We start from the raw sequence: 17,054 nt of genomic DNA on the forward strand, positions 1-17,054 counted from the left end.
AGAGGCTGGGGGAGAGTCTGCGATTTAAGAAAAACTGTGGCAAGGCTGGCCAAGGAAAAAAAAAGTCCTTGGCAGTGTTTCTTTCTTATCAGGTGCAAGATGCAAGCTGTGCATTTCTAACAATACTCCATTTCTAACAATACTCCATTTCTAACAGTAAGTTGTGGGGTTTGGACAGGGAGGCATGATCTGCTGCAGAATTAGGGATGCTTGGGCCTTGGGGCACATGACAGTTGGTGGCAGGTGGGGGAGAAAGAGCTGACGCAGCCCTGGTTGCCCTCTGGCTGCTTTGTCTGCTGCCATACCCATGGCCTCAGCTCCTTGGCTGCTGGTTCTGTTGCTGCCACAACATGCCGTCTGCTGGAGCCAGAGCTGCAGCATGAAACGTATGCTAGCACCAGAATCTCGAGCTCCATAATAGACATGCAGCAAGAGCTGCTGCTGTGTGCACTAAGTGGGAGCTGGAGCTGCCAGCGGCACCACTGCTGCCACTTGCTCCAGAGCCACCCCATGTTCTCTTGGATCTCCAGGGCAAGAAGCCCTGCAACCTGGATCCGGCCTAAGACAAAAGGTGATTTTAACATCTCGATCTCAGGTGTTCATATGGAAAAGTAGTTAGCTATGTTTGTCTGAAATAAAGCAGAAGGGCAGGGCAGGGTTGTATCTTGAGTGCTGTCAGAGAGGCAGCAATCTACTTCTTCAGATATTATGGCAAAGTAGGCTGTCACCTATGAAAGGTGCTGCTGTCCAAATGAGTTAGTGTCCAAGATGCCACTCTGCTTTCTGCTGTTGTTAATTTAGTTAGTGATGGTAATTTTATATGAATAATTGATATAATAATTTCTACTTGCCTGTATTTTCTTGCATACCAACCCCCTCACCCTTATCCACCCTAGAAAAGACACCCTGGTTTGAGAAGGCAGAATGAAGAAAAAAAGATATTCTCCAGAGTCTTCCCTGCCACAACATAGGCTCACCCTGGCTGAATGTTCCCTGGTGCACGCATCGCTTGCCCTCTCCTTCCAGGTCCAAAATTCAAGCCAGTTTAGCAGTGCTTGTGACAGCTTGAGTTTTGGAGGTGGAAAGAGAGGCTGAGTGACACTGGGCATGTCAACACGTTCATTAATGTGCCTTAGATACTGAACATTTAGTTTAGTACTTGCTTAATAAAGTACTAACTAAATGTGCAGTAACTAGAGCGGCTGTGCAGTAATGCTGGCACATGGTTATTATATGATGCTTACTGCGTGTTAGCTTAAACACTGTCCAGTAGGCTGTTAGCACTACTTCATGGTGTTATTAGGCTAAAAAAGTCTCGTGTAGACATGCCTGCTGAGAGCTGTACTCCGTCCTTGCTGTATGGGCCCAGGGGTAGCCATTACAGTGTCCCCATATCTCCATTCCAGCATAGAAACCAGCTCTCTCACTAAAAACATGCATCCCAATTCTGGATGGCTAATTTTTGCATGTGGTATATGAGTAAATGCAGTATTAATAGACGTGGGGGGAAATGTCCCAAAAGCATTTTTGAGATTTCTTTTTCCTGTGCCCTCTAGTACAAACAAATATACCATGGGTTTTTCCAAAAGTAAAGTAGGACTTGTTCACAATTTGCAGGTGTGAGAGAGAGCAAGACCCATTCACCCAGAATTGCTAATAGTCTGTTAGTTTGTTGTGGACCTCTTTCCTTCCCCTTTCTAGCATTCTCCTCTTGGACCTGGGAGAACTTTCCCATAAAGCACTGGTTTCAACAAATTAGCATTTTCCAACAAAAATGTTTTTGCTGAAAACATCTTAATGAATTGTACTTGGTTAGTTATGTTAATTCTACTAGGTAAAAATATTGATAACAATAGGCATTAAAAATAAAAAAGAAAGCAGATCCATACAGATACAGTGTAGCTACATACAAATACGTATAGTAAGTACAGCTTGTTTTACTAAATTCTGGTATGCAATTAAAGTAATACCCAATTTTCTTTAGACTACAATATGCTGTGGTAAAGATGATGGATTGTAATGATAGGATACTAAAACTTACATGTGGATACTTACACATCATTATATTATACGGGAAACCCTTGCTCACACTAATGACTGGAAAATAGATGGCAAAACATAGAAGTAGTTTACCAATTAAATAACACCACAAAGCTATTGCTTTGCAAGACATGCTTTGATAAGTGTAGTTGAATTATTTACAATAATATTTTATAAGATAGTTGATAATACATCATGGGTTTTTCCAAAAGTAAAGCAGGTCTTGTTTTACAAAGCCTGACCCCTGCTGTCTTTTGGGAAAACATCTCTGGGAAACAGGTAACTAAGATTACTGGGTTTTGTATGCACATCATGGGTGTAGAGATGAGAAAAGGTCTGTTGTACTGTTTACCAGAATTATGCCAGCAGTCAAGACTTCTTTTAAACCTTCTGCTTTCAAAATGTAGATCCCAGTCCAGCAGCCTTATTTGTATGGGTACCTTCTATACCCAAAGGGGGCCCACTGAAGACGGTGGGACTGTGAGGATAGATCTGATTGCAGAATTAAACCTTAATTTTACTTTCAAAATTGATCATGCTGGTTTTTAATTCCAGAAAGATGGTAAATATGTCTTTTATATCTGTTGGATGATATTCGTAAACTTTGTGTATCAGTTTTGATTTCCGTCTCTAATTCATGAAAATTAAGTTTAGAACACATTAGAGGTTTCAGTTTCAGACCTGTAAACGTCACTGAAATTCAGTCGTATTAAGTAAACCACACCAGGTATTTAGCAAAATAAAGAACTACTATTTTTTTAATTTAAAAGGTAAACAAAGAATACTGACACCAGTTGAAATGGTTTGGGTACTGGAAGACAGAATGTAACCACAGCAAGTGATCATCACAAAAATTAGACTGAACATCTTTAGTACTGCAGAAAGTATCAAGAAAGCTTCAAGCCAAATTTTCAGTCATAAGCCTGTAAAGATAAGCTCCTTGTTCCAAGTGGCCTGATTTTTCAGAAGTGTTGAGGAATCACCATTCCCACTGTCTTCAGCAGGAGCAGTGAGTGATTTGGATCTTTCTGACTCAGGCCATTTTTGTTTAAGCTCTCAAGCTTCAGATCTTCATGGATTGATTTTCGGAAGTGCTGGGTACCCATCACTCTCATTTAGGTCATTGAGAACTTTGGGTTTACTGTGCTTTTGAATATTTGGCTTTTGTTCTTTAATTACACCAAGCAGTCTGACAGTGTGAGAGTGAAGATGAACACATACCAGGAAATATGGTAAGCAGGAAAAGACCAAAATGCCTTCAGTTTCTCCCTTGGTCTTTTTATTTTCATGACGTTTTCTGGCATTGGAAAACATTGAACTGGAAGGAGCCTCCTGGGTCATTAAGGCTATTGCAGCGAATATAGCATGTAATTGCTTTCATAAATGTGTCAGTTTCCATTATATAATCATTTAAGTTTCTTGTCCCCTTGTCTCATATTGGGAGGCTTTTCAAGAAACGTACTCCTCTGACACTCACCAACCTTCTGATTTCCTACCTGAACTTATTCATGGCCCTTTGTTCTCGTGCCAGTGTTGGCACTTAGTTTAAACAGTTCTTTTCCTTCCCTGATATTTAGTGCCTAATGTATTTATAGAAAAGAACTGCACTGCCTCTCAGCCTTTGGTATATATATTTTTAGGTTAACCAAAACACTCTTTTCTCCAAATCATCCTATTTGTCCTTCTCTGCATCCATTCTTGTTTGAATTCATGTTTCTTGAAGATGGGTGAACAGATTGTATGCACCTATCTATCAGGTGCATAAGTGAGATTAGGTGCCTATTCCACCCTGCACAAGCTCTTGAAAAACAGCTAATGCAGAAGGTGGGTGCATACTCGTTTACCTCTTGGTTGTTGCTTTTTTGTAATTTTATCTTGAGGCCAAAGTGACGGTATATTCCAAAAATAGGTATTAACATTTCAGGTACTAGAGCAGAGTGAACTAGGATTGCATTTGGGCACTTGCATCTACTTAGATGTCTAATTGGTGGAATGGTATCTGCTCTTTTGAGTTTTACTTCTACTTTAGATGCTGTGATTTCCATGTCCATACCCCTTTCCTATTAGCTCTTTCCTGCCTTTGCCTCCTTCCTTAATACTGAAAACTAAAACAAAGCATATAGTTTTGGACCTATACCTTAATTTTACCTAATCTATGCCCTGTGATCACTGCACAACAGCCCCACTTTATTTTTCCTTGTTTTGTTTTTACTTACAAGTCTAAAGAAACTTTTAATGTCTTTTGTAAAATCTAGTTTTAAAAAGTTTGAATAACCTTTGGCAGTTCCAGCTTTTCCCCTATACTTTCTGGCCTCCAACATAAAACTGTTTGATGAATCCTTTTATCTGTTCGTTGCGGACTTGCTCCTAATATCCTTTCTGAAGTGGTTATTCATCCAATGAGGTATAGAATCATAGGAAAGCAGGGCTGGAAAGAACATCCTGTGGTAATCTAATTCAGCCCCCTGCTCTAGACAGGGTTATTGCTGATTAAATCGTTCCAGCCAAGTGTCTGTGTCTGTTCAACCAGCTTATGAAAATTACCAGGAATGGAGATTCCATGACCTCCCTTTTCCAGTGCTTATTCACATTCACAGTGAGGCAGTTCTTAATCTTCAACTTAAATTTCCTCTGCTACAGTTTGAGCCCATTGTTCCTACTGTGTCCTCTCCTGCCACAGAGAAGAGTCTGGCTACAGGTGTTCACTTTTACTGGTAAGAATTTCTCTGATAGCTTCTCTGGCCCCGATTCCCAACTTCTGGGGCTTTGCAATCACTGTCCCACTACTTAGTTGGGCAGTGGGGACAGGATTTAAAGGCCAAAGGCTGGGAACATTGTCATGTATACTTCCCCTCTGTTCCACAGCCTAATAGCAATATACACATAGTCTCCTTCTACTAGGTTTATCTCTAAATTGTTTTATATTTGGCTGTTTTCTCCTGGCAAAGATTGGGAAGTGGGGGAGTTATGTCTTACTACATCTTTTTGGTTGCTTAGTAGGAGCATGTCTCTAGCTTCAACCCTTCAAGACTGTTAGGCTTGTCATTACTTGTATGCCTTGGGCAATATTGCTACAAAGATCTTTGCAAGATTCTCATTTTAAAAAACCTGGCAGTAGGTTCTCATGACTTTGCCAGCATTGTCTTTCCTTTGGCAGCTCTTTAGCTTGCTTGATCATTCACAGCCCTTCCTCAAACCAACTCTACTGTTCCCCCTCTGATATTACATATGGCCGTTTCCAACTAGACTTTTTTTTCTGGCATTGCCATCCTCAACTGTGTGGCAGTCATACTGCTCCATTGAAATGTTTTCTCCCAGAAAGGTGCTCTGTTACCACATGCAGGCTCATCCTCTCTCTTGTCTCCTGGTTCGGCCATTACAGCATACATCTTTTGCCTGGGGCATCTTGCAAGTTCAGTATGTAATCATTAAAATGAAGTATTGTTCCTATTCTCAAATTACCAGTAATACAGTTTTATTTTATCTCAGCTCTGTTGCTCTCACTTGTTAATTCTTGTCTAAGATTTAGAATATAGCCTTTGTAGGGGAGGGATGGTATCTCTTATTTGTAAAACACTTGGCGCAATATTGGGCGCTGTATTAGTAGTCCTGAGTTATAGGCTAATGACATCACCTTCAAATAATGTATTTCTTTCCACCACGTTTTTTTGGATCTCTTACAAAGAGAATTCTTTCCCATTATTGCTGTCCATGTATTTTTAAACATATGTATTAAACAAATAATAGTATGCAGGTAGTAAATAGTGATTTTCATTTATTGAGCTAATAGAAGAGTATACGTGGACCTTTATGACCCAGCGTGAAAGTTGTTTTTTTCACATGCACACATTAATGCTGCATAAACATTCCACAAGTAGGCGTATTTCAAAATCCCTAATTACTGTGGCACAGTTTAAGCTGATGGTGTTCCTTTAATTAGTGTTCAGTTGTCAGGTGTGTCCAGACCATGCTTGGTGAAGAGGAAGATAAAATTGTCTATACTTGTATGCCTAATGGTCCCTTGAGCTTTAGTCTGCTGGGAAGGATTAGTAGAGTGCATTATTTGGTAGAGATTGAAAAGAGTCCCAGAGAGATTTAAATGGGTCATACAGGAGGTCTATGGGCACAGCTAGGATCTGCACTCTGATGTGCCAGGTCTCAGGTCTATGCCACAAACACATCATATCTCTAGACAGGGATTTAGAAAAAGAGAAAAATGTTGACTGTGTTTGCCATTTTGTAATTCACTGGTATCATAGAGCTGCAAAACATAATCCAAATATGGACCCAATTTTTTTGTGATTGTTTTTATTGTGACATCTCAGTAACTGTAGTAGACATTATGATGAATTGTTAGGACATTACTTTATGGCAGTGCTGTTTTTCTCTGCAACTCTGGTGCTTTTTCTATTCCACTTGGGTTCTTTGTGCTGTTCCTATCCTTGTGATGGCTTAGCATTTGTTTCTTAACTCCACCAACCATTCTTCAGCCTTTATTGGCTGCGAAGAGGAATCATAGTCACACTGATCTGTGCAATTAGCATTACCTTTCACAACAGTTCTCAACTTTTTTCAACTCTAGGCACCCCCGGTCAGATTCAAGATGCAACCCCCCCCCGCAAATATGCCAGCTCTTAATTTTCACTTATTTCTTGACTATGGAAAAACAGCAGAGCAATTTGTATATTGCAAAGAACTTGTCAGGCCCACAGAAAGCCAGAACGGTTTGGCCGGTCTATATTCCTCTTTGAAATCTCTGGGTTTAGCTTGTGAATCGTGTGTGTGTCTGCATGGCTGCATATCCGCATGGCACCCTTAAAAAGCTGTGCCAGGGCACCTGATTGAGAATCACTACTCTACCCACACCTGCCATCCATCTGAGAGAGAGGTGTACTCCCGATTTTAGAACTTTGCTTGTTCTATCCAGGGGCAGACAGAATAAGCAGTCTGATCAAACCCATGCCTGCATTGTGAGTTGCATGTGACTATAGTTTGAGGCTGAATGTTGCTTCTTCAGCTCAGGGTATGCCAAACTGCAAATGCACTCTTATAATGAACTCTGTTTTCCAGCTTGACCAGGCAAAGCAGTGATCCCTTTCCAAGGAGTATTAAATTGCTTCTCTGATGGAAGTGAAAAGAATTGGACCCTTCATAGAGTAGGTGTAGGCACTCATGTTCGCACAAAAGAGAATTGGTTTTTGTGGTGTGGTATTCTCAGTTCTCTTGGTTGTAAGGAAGTTTAACAACTGCAGATCAATTTATGGCATTTTTAAAAATGTTTCTTTTGTCTCTGTGTATGCTCCCAGGCAACTCGACATGCAGAGATGGTGGCAATTGATCAGGTTCTAGATTGGTGTCATCAACACGATAAGGATCCCGATGAAGTGTTTGCACACACAGTGTTGTATGTAACTGTAGAGCCTTGCATAATGTGTGCAACTGCCCTACGCATGATGAGTATCCTTTGGGACATATTCATGTTGGTAAAACATATGGTGGCATGTTGTTTTCAAGCAAATCATTTGGCTATGAGCCAACACATTAGAGGATGATGCTGTCAAATAAAGCTGCACAGGGGACCAGTTTGCCTGCTCAGAGAACATACCTGCAGTATGCTTTTGTACTGAAGACCATATGACCAAGATGTTCTTTGACAGGGTTGGAAAAATAAATCTCAGTCCACAGCATCCAGCTATGTCATCATTGGCAGTCCCTCATTGTTGAGGCTGATCATTCCCATGGGTCAAGTAAAGAGTAGTAGATAAGTCCATTAATGGCTAAAGCCAATCCTAGAGCCACAGTCTCTGGCAGATGCCACAGATAGTGGTAAAAGGGAGGGTCGAACCACTGATTTCCCGGTCTTGTTTCCTTTCCTTCTGTCTCTGTTGTTTTTCTTCCTCCAGGGTGGGACAGTTTTCCTCAAAGTAAGATGAACTGTCTCTCACAAGACATTGCCATGTAGCCCCATCCTGTGCTACTTTTTCCCTATTTGTAATGTCAGTGCCACACTTAATATTCTTCTTGAGGGCATCTTTGAAGCATTTCCTTTGGCCAAAGTGTGTCCTGACCTAAGGAGTGCCAATAGTGTCACTATTTTAAAAAAGGGAGATATGGAAAATATAGCAAACCAGTAATATGTGGCTTCATGCACATCTTTTTTGGGATTTCCTTCCTCTGTCCCTTCTGATGCTCTAATCAGGCTGGCCCGTGTTGTGCTCTGCAGAAAGCTGGATATGGCTCTTCAGTTATGTTACCAAAAAGGAGGTGCTGAGAATACAACCAGCCCAGCATCAAGGAATGGAGTACAGGCTGCTTCCTTCAAAGGGCAAGCCTCAGGAAGCCAAATGGAATGCTTTGTGCTGTAAGGACATTCTGCGAGACATGTTTTCTCTTTGCTTAATACCTTAACTCAGTCGCATAAATTCCACTGGTTGTATACGGTTGTCAAAATGAGAGATTTGGAGGCTGTGGCTCGGTCTTGAACATCTCCTCTGATGATTTAATAGGCACTGGGGAACCATTCCAGGTAGGCTATCCAAAGATTTCCTTTCACGTATTTAATATTTCAAACAAGATTAGCAACCTAGGGCCCGCAGAGCCATTAGATCAAACCTGTGGCCTTTTGTGGAGAGAGGGAGTGGGCGCTTCAGCAGATTTCCAAGCAGCTGGGGGACATAAGTTGCATTTAGTGCCAGTGGACTTTGCCTGCACAGTGCCATGACTGGGCAGGTAGGAGATGCACCCATGCTATGGCTGGGCAGCAGGAAGAAGTGGCAATGGCAGCAGTGGCCAGACCCTACAACTGATCCGCCTTGGGCCTAAACTTGGTCCTTCTGGCTCTCTGCCACACCAAGGTTGCCAACCATGGTTTAAAAATGGTGATGTTTGCTTTTGGCAATAGGATTTTTAAGGTGTATGGCTGTAAAAAAATTCTCATCAGCAAGGCCATGTTCTGTTCAACCCAGCATAAGCCCTTTGCTTACCAGTTGACTACCTGTCTCTCATAACTGGGAGATAGAAAAAAAGCTTATTGTGAAATAGGACTCGGAGAGGGCTTTGCACAGCCTTCTCTTGATGCATTGCTTTCCTGACATTCAGCTGGCAAGGGGTATTTAATTATCTTATATGTTCAGGTGTATAAAGGAAAAGGCTATTTCTATTGCAAGTGTTTTCTTCTTTTCTCCCATTCAATTGCAGTAGGATGAATACATACAAGTCAGCACCCTCTTATGTGGGTGGATGATCTGAAATTAGTGCTGTCATTGAAAACATCCTACTTTGTTGTTTTTCCGGTTGTTCTCATTCACACAGGGGAGGGGAAGTTACAGTACACATTTTGTGGGCAAGAATATTGTTTTTGAAGGGCAACTGAGGCCTGAAATTTTGTTGTTAGGAATAAAAAACAGGATTATAGGGAAGAGCTTCTTGGTAGGAGCCAACTAGACAAATAGCTGTGAGTCTGTCTTGCATTCCCAGGTGTTAGTATGATTTACCTGGAGTAAGTTGGAAGCACGCTAATTAGTATGCAGTAAAGGGGATGGAGTTTGCAGAAGAGTTTTCCACATAATTTCTGTAGATTGTGAACAAATCTGAATTGCCATACTAAGCCTTATGCCAATTTAAATCAAACCAGATAAATCTTCACCTTGTAATGAGGGGTTCTGATCACAGATAATTAGAGATATACTTCAGGTAAATAAAGGAGACAATACAGGTCTTTGCAATTAATCTACGCATTGAATATTATGGTGAGGTCCATGACATCTTGTTTTCATGAATCTAGTATTCTAATTTTAACAGTGCATTGCTGGCTATCGAGCTGAAGAAGCAGTGGAAATGTTAAAAACCTTCTACAGACAAGAAAATCCAAATGGTACGTTTCCTTTTTATGCACTCATTTTAACCCTAATAATCTCTCAAAAAGATTGTGGCCACTGACATTGTCAGCATTAATATTTCATATCCTCTTTCTTCCTGTCCTTTTTCTTTCTGGAAGCACCAAAGTCAAAAGTACGGAAAAAGGAATGCAGTAAGTAAAAGCCCTCTGCTAACAGAAGACTGAAGCACAGAAAATAATGGCCTGTGGGGAAAGATTTGTTCACCATCTTCAGTGCAGCATTTGGGAATGGCAACATTAATGAACTTCAAATCTGCTCCCGTTTTACTACTTGAATATTGTCAGTGTCTTCCATTTTATGTGTCTAGTAGGTGATATGATTTCTAAATCACCAACCTTAGTCTTTGTGAAAAATATTTGCCTTTATCAGGCAGGGAGAAGGTTTTAAGTTATAGTTCAGACTGAACGGTTTGCACCACATGGATCTTATATAGATCTACTACAGTAATGGCCTGTCTGCACAGCATGTGGATGGAATATTCTATTAGGGTCCTGTCTATGGTTACAGATAGCAAGTATTTTTAGAGAATAGTTTACTTAAGCCATTTAGAAGGAAACAGTCCTATAAACATTCAACTGGACGTTTACTGAACACCGTATACCTTAATTAAGAACTATAAGAGGGTACCAAAGGGCAGACAAACAAACCTTGAAAACTGATACCAGACCAGTGTAAGAGTTCTTCATTATTGTATTCTTTTTGTCTCCTATAGATCAAACAGCTCTGAAAAGTCATGTTTAGGCAGGAAGATGTATATGAAAAACTGTATATGTCTTAATACTTAATTCATGTGTATATATACATGCTGATTTGCATAAGTTAATACAAGTGTTTCATACTAGTGATTTATATGTGAAGAATTGAAGGCTGGCATGAAAATCTGTCCCTTTCTGATATTCACTCCTTGATTATTAACATACGGAAAAAATGATGGTTAAGAATCCATAAGTAAATTGGACTTACTTTCAGTTGCCAAATCCTGACATCTGCATGTTTAATTGGAGATATGAAAACCAGGAAAGGAAAATAGGAGTAACAAAAAGAGAACAAAATACATGATATTCTAACTTTTTGGACATTGGTTAGCAAAATGTCACTTGCATTTACTTTTGCTTGGCATTGCTGTAATTTGTAATCCAGAAGAGGGCCTTACTGTTCCACTAATGAATTAAAATGCAAACCTAAATTGAATCCTTGATTGCATTGTTCCTAAGTGGATATTTATCAAGTAAAAAAACCAGCTTGCAATTTAATTGGTTGGAGAAAAATTGCAGAAATTTGGAAAAAAAAAAACCTTAAGATTTTTTTTTTAATTACAAAAGAGCAATTAAAATTCCTTGGGTGCAAAAGTTATATACAATTAAATACTGTATCTATTTGAACAAAATATGTTGAAGTGATTTTTTTTTTGTTATAAAAGATCAAATACATGGTTATATTTGCTATCGTTTTCCCCATCAGCTTGGAATTTACCTTCTTAATATAATCTTATTAGTTTATAGTTTACTGAATGGGGGAAGGAGAATTTTTTTTTCAGTGTAATGTATTTTACAGTTCTGAACCAGGAATACCAAAATACTGTTCCTTTTTGTTTATATTCTTGATTTATTGCCATTGAATTTCATCCTTTAGTGAGTAAAGGCTACAAGGGAAATATGAAATAACCTGCTAAATAGTTGCTATGCAAACACAACTATTTAAATACCTTTGACAGTGTTGATGTGAGGAAGCAGAGGAATTTGTAATTAAGTCACTGGGACCTCAAGAGAAATGGGTTCAGTCCATGGTTTTAAATTAAGCCTTTTTTTTTTTTTTCAGCTGACCATGTCATCTCTCCATTCCAGATCTGTAAAATGGCTGACCATACTTTCATTCGTTACTATAGTGTCTTAAAGATAACTCAGTTAATATTTGTGACCTGCTCACATGCTGTGACGATGTGGGAGGCATTAGAGTACATAACTAGATAATTGGAGAACAAATAAATATATTTGAAGAGCAAAATCTGATTGTGTTTCTCTTGAGAAATGCTTACTCATGGGAGAAGCAATTGCTGAAATGAATAGGACAGTTTGCTTGAATAGTTGTTCATCATAATTAAGAGCAGAAGACATTGTGGAACAAGACCACATGATCCCCTGCAGCTAAAAGGTTAGTGACACAGGGAAGGTGTTTTCTTGAAATCTTGAACTGGAACAAAAACTAGACAAGTGGGATTCTTTCATTGAACCCCTACTTAAGAGAGAGTGTTCTTTCTCTAAGCATGTGATATCAGTCCTCATGAGAAGCCCAATACACGGTGGGGTTATGTATTCCAGATAGCAGAGGAGCTGAGAGAGCCTTGCCAAAGCCAGTGGGATTTTTCTGACATGTCCTTTACCTACTAAACAGGATTCTCTAGGTTATAACTAATTTGCATCAGGTGGTGACATTTCTAAGTTTCAGGACTGATTGTTGCTTTCTGTTAGTCAAAGGGAAAGGCCACAATTACAGCGTTAAAAACCTTTTCAGTGATAACGTACCTGAGTTCAGTAGGGCTACTTGCATGAAGGGTTATTTGCTTGAGGTTCTGGTGTCAATGTTTCTTCTTTTTTTGTGTTGTATCAAGTTTAGACTTGCTCCATTGGCTGGTCTTTTAGCCTTATGTTGGTCAATAAGTCTCAGAACTGGCTATCTTAAATATCAAGGAATCCTTGGTGAATTACCTGCAATGGCATGAATTCCTGAAGCAGCAAAAGCTACTTTGCAATCTTATTCCTTGTTTATATGCTGTTGACAGATGTTACTCTAAACTGCTTTTAAGGAGGGAACTTGCTGCTTGAGACTGCACATCAGCTGAACTTACATAAATATTTTGTCTGGCTACTCTTCTACCAGTTTAGCTAAACTGCCATGTCTTTGTACCCAAGTAGAATAGGCTTAAAACTACAACTGTTTAGCTTCTACCTAGAGCAGAATAGAGCTGACAGATGGAGCTGTTACGGCACATCAGCTGTGGAGTATTTATAATTTTAAACCATTTGATCTGTTCATCTGTCCATATCCCTAGACAGTTAAAAAATTGAGGAGCATTTTCCCCATTCTAACTTGTAAAGAATACGTTGATGGATCGACTGATAATCTATTTGTAACAGCTACCTGGCCCCTAAAATATGATACAATACAACAATCCAACATCTTCTGCCTTTAGCACCTGACATCCTATTAACTTCAATTAGGGCTACAGATGGTCAGCATCTTTGAAAAATTAACACCTAAGTCTGTCTCTGAATTTCAGGTGACCATGTTTGACATTTTTAAGCTTTAGTGTGCTCAAATAGAACAAGGAGTTTATCCATCTTCATATTTAAGAAAAACCATGAAAGTTAGTCATATGATCATCAGGCTCCAAACTTGTTCTGTTGGGAGAGTGCAGGCCTATGTTCTATAATACACATTTTTACCAGATTTTTGAACACTTACACAGTTTTAAAAATACATAAATTGGGTATTTGAAGAAACCTTCAGTGTAAAATAAAAACTGAAGACTAAGTAATGTTTCTTTTCTGATTGAAAATTGTTCCTCCAATTTCCTAGAATTTTTCGAGAGCTTTACCATACAGTGGGCAAGAACAATTGACAACAGTTAACAGGACATTTCTAAAACTTTTGGAAAGCCTTCATAAGAGGCTCATTGAAAAGTTCAGCTCAATGTTAGATATTATTGAAAAGCATGCAAATATTATGAATAATATTGTATGGTATGGTAGCCTCTCAAAGACGCATCAGAAATAGGTGGGTAGCAGAATGAGGAGGTTGAAAAGACTGGGACACTTTACATATGACAGAGAGACTATAATAGTGAACAAACTAATGATATTACAGAAAAGATAATTAATACTATTACCATTATTTATACAAAAAACTGCAATTGAAAGCCATCAAATTTCAAAGGGACAAGTTTGTCATAAAGCTTAATTAACCCATGCAACTTACTGCAAGAAAACCTACATTGAAGACAAAAGCTTCAGGGCTTAAGCTGGTAGGACAAAAAGAACAGACTATTTATACGGAAAATGAGAATATCTTCAGATGCATAGATAGTTATTTTAATAAGAGATATTAAACTTAATGTTTCAAAATTTAAGCCAACTGCACTGTACAGGACAGCAGTGGATAATCTAGTCCAACTCCCTGCTCAAGGCATTGATATCTAAACCATCCTATACAAGTGTATGCCTAACCTCTTCTTAAAACTGCACATTAGTGGTTAAGATAGGTGAAGAACAAACTTCCTGTTTGTCCAGTATGTGTCTTTGCAGGGCTGGCCCATCGTATCCTGTGGCACCTGCGGCTGTGGGGGGCCTTGCAGCCAAGGGGCCGTGCCCCACTTGCCCCCTGCTGCCTGCACCATGTTTAAAGGTCTCGATGGATACAGGACCTCCACTTAACCCAGGAGGTGCACAGTCCCACCAGGAAGAATGCCCTCCTGGACCTGGTTCTGGCCACAGGCCTTGTGAGGGGACTCCAGGGTGACAGTGATCATTGCCTGCTGGAATTCACCACTGTATGAATCAGTCAGGGGAGTCAGGGGCCTGCAGTAAGGCAGTAGCCCTTGACTTCAAGAGGGCCAGCTTCAACAAGCTGAGGAGATTGGTAGGAGAGGCACTGGGGTCCTGGAGAGTTGGGGAACTGGGTGTCCAAGATGAGTGGTCGTTCTTTAAGGAGATGATCCTCTGTGCCCAAGGAGTGACAGTCCTGATGAGAATCAAAGGGGGCAACAGTCCTCAAAAGCCCCCCTGGCTCACCAGAGGCATTCAGGAATGGCTGAAAGCCAAAAACGAGGCGTATACCCAGTGGAAGGGAGGGGATATCACCAAAGAAGAGTATACTTCCATCACTTGGGCTTGTAGAGGGGCTGTTAGGAAAGCTAAGACAGATACGGACCTAGGGCTAGCATCAAGGATCAAGGACAACAAAAAGTCCTTTTTTAGATACATAGGGAGTATGAAGGAAGCACTGGGTAATGTGGGGCCCCTGTGGGATACGCTAGGCAATCTGGTGGTTGCACCAGAGGAAAAGGCAGACCTTTTTAACAATTTCTTTGGCTCTATGTTTTTGTGCAGGGACCAGGACTCCCCCACTGAGATTCAGGATGGACTCAGGAGAGACTCGGACAGGCCTAGGGTCAGGGAGGACTGAGAACTTCTGGAGGGGCTGGATGTGTTCAGATCAGCAGGTCCAGATGCTCTCCACCCCAGGGTGCTGGGGGTATCAGCAGGGGTTATCAAGGGGCCCCTGGTATGGCTTTATAAGCACTTGTGTTGCTCTGGGCAGGTGCCAGACAGCTGGAAGAGGGCCAATGTCCCCATTTTCAAAAAAGGGAGGAGGGAGGACCCGGGCAATTATAGGCCTGTTAGTCTTGCTTCAATCCTGGGAAAGCTCTTAGAGAAGATTATGCGGGAGTACATCTGGAAAGGACTGGCAGGGGGAACGATGCTCAGGGGCAACAAGCATGGGTCCATTAGGGGCAGGTCCTATCAGACTAACCTGATTGCCTTCTACGATCAGGTCACAAAATCATTGGACGCAGGTGTCATGTTGGATGTAGTCTTTCTGGACTTCAGGAAGGCCTTTGACACTGTCTCTCACCCCATTCTCATTAAAAAGTTAGGCGACTGTGGCATTGATACCTACACAGTCAGATGGGTCGCAAATTGGCTGAGGGACCACACCCAGAGAGTGGTGGTGGATGGGTCATATTCAACTTGGAGGGATGTGGGCAGTGTGGTCCCCCAGGGCTCAGTCCTCGGTCCGTACTGTTTAATCTCTTTATTAGTGACTTGGATGAGGGGGTGAAAAGACCCTGTTCAAATTCGCTGATGACACCAAGATCTATCGTGAGGTGGATATGCTAAAAGGGAGGGACAGGATACAGCTGGACCTGGACAGGTACTGGGGGGTCAAATGAAAATAGGATGGGATTCAATACTGACAAGTGTGGGGTACTGCACTTGTGCAGTAAGAACCAGCAGCATACCTATAGGCTGGGGAACTCCCTTCTTGAACGCACAGTGGCAGAAAGAGATCTTGGAGTCATTATCAATTCCAAAATGAACATGGGCCGCCAATGTGACGACGCAGTCAGTAAATGCACCTTGTCATGCATCCACAGATACATCACAGGCAGGGCCAAGGAGGTGATCCTCCCCCTCTATGCGACACTGGTCAGGCCACAATTGGAGTACTGCATTCAGTTCTGGGCACCACACTTTAGGAGAGATGTGGCCAGCATCAAGAGGGTCCAGAGGAGGGCCGCTCGTATGATCTGGGGACAGTGGGGCAGACCCTATGAGGAGAGGATATGGGACCTGAACCTGTTCGATCTTTACAAGAGAAGGCTGAGAGAGGACCTGGTTGTTGTCTGGTGGTTGTCTACAAACTTCCCGGGGGGACCAGCGGGGAATGGGAGAGACCCTGTTCACCCGTGCATCTCCCACAGTAACAAGGAATAACAGCCATAAGTTGTTTGAGAGTAGGTTCAGGCTGGACATTAGAAGACACTATTTCACTGTTAGGGCAGCTAGGATCTGGAACCAACTTCCAAGGGAAGTGGTGCTGGCTCCTACCTTAGGGATCTTTAAGAGGAGGCTTGACAATTACCTAGCTGGGGTCATATGAGCCCAGTATTCTCTCCTGTCCAGGGCAGGGGGTCGGACTTGATGATCTACTTGGGTCACTTCTGACCCTACATCTATGAATCTATGATGCAGGCAAGGATCCCCTTCCTGACCTAGTGGGGGAGGAGTTCCCAGCTCTGCTTCTGCCATGGCCCCAGCCCCAACCCCAGGGAGGGAACCCCAGCACGTGCTGCTGCAGCCCCTCCCCCCGCAATGCAATTCATGCATACAGCCTGGCCCCGACTATTTTATTTCAGTGAGTTTATACCACAATTAACCACAATTTTGATTTTTCGATGGATCGGGGGCCCCTAAACTAAGATTGCTGGGAGACAGGGATAAACAAATTGCAATATGTCCAAGGATCAACATACAAGTAAACCCTGCAGATAGGGACACTGGGACACTGCAGATAGGGACACCGGGAGAGCCACTCTTGCAGGAGCTGAGGGAATTG

The 17,054-nt window shown here is 41.4% G+C and overlaps 1 protein-coding gene across 1 annotated transcript in view; it reads left to right on the forward strand.

Annotated features, from left to right (window-relative positions):
- The window catches only part of ADAT2 (adenosine deaminase, tRNA specific 2), a 12,996-nt gene extending 1,671 nt beyond the window's left edge, over window positions 1-11,325 (forward strand). Inside the window, exons 3-6 of the mRNA XM_019550151.1 lie at window positions 7,347-7,497; window positions 8,460-8,566; window positions 9,841-9,913; window positions 10,037-11,325. Of these exons, the coding sequence (XP_019405696.1) occupies window positions 7,347-7,497; window positions 8,460-8,566; window positions 9,841-9,913; window positions 10,037-10,077 (372 nt within the window). The 3' untranslated portion in view covers window positions 10,078-11,325. The remainder of the gene's footprint in view (window positions 1-7,346; window positions 7,498-8,459; window positions 8,567-9,840; window positions 9,914-10,036) is intronic.
- Window positions 11,326-17,054: the final 5,729 nt, after the last annotated feature.

Source organism: Crocodylus porosus, unplaced genomic scaffold (assembly GCF_001723895.1).
Source record: "Crocodylus porosus isolate Cpor-Errol unplaced genomic scaffold, CroPor_comp1, whole genome shotgun sequence".
Lineage (NCBI taxonomy): Eukaryota > Metazoa > Chordata > Crocodylia > Crocodylidae > Crocodylus > Crocodylus porosus.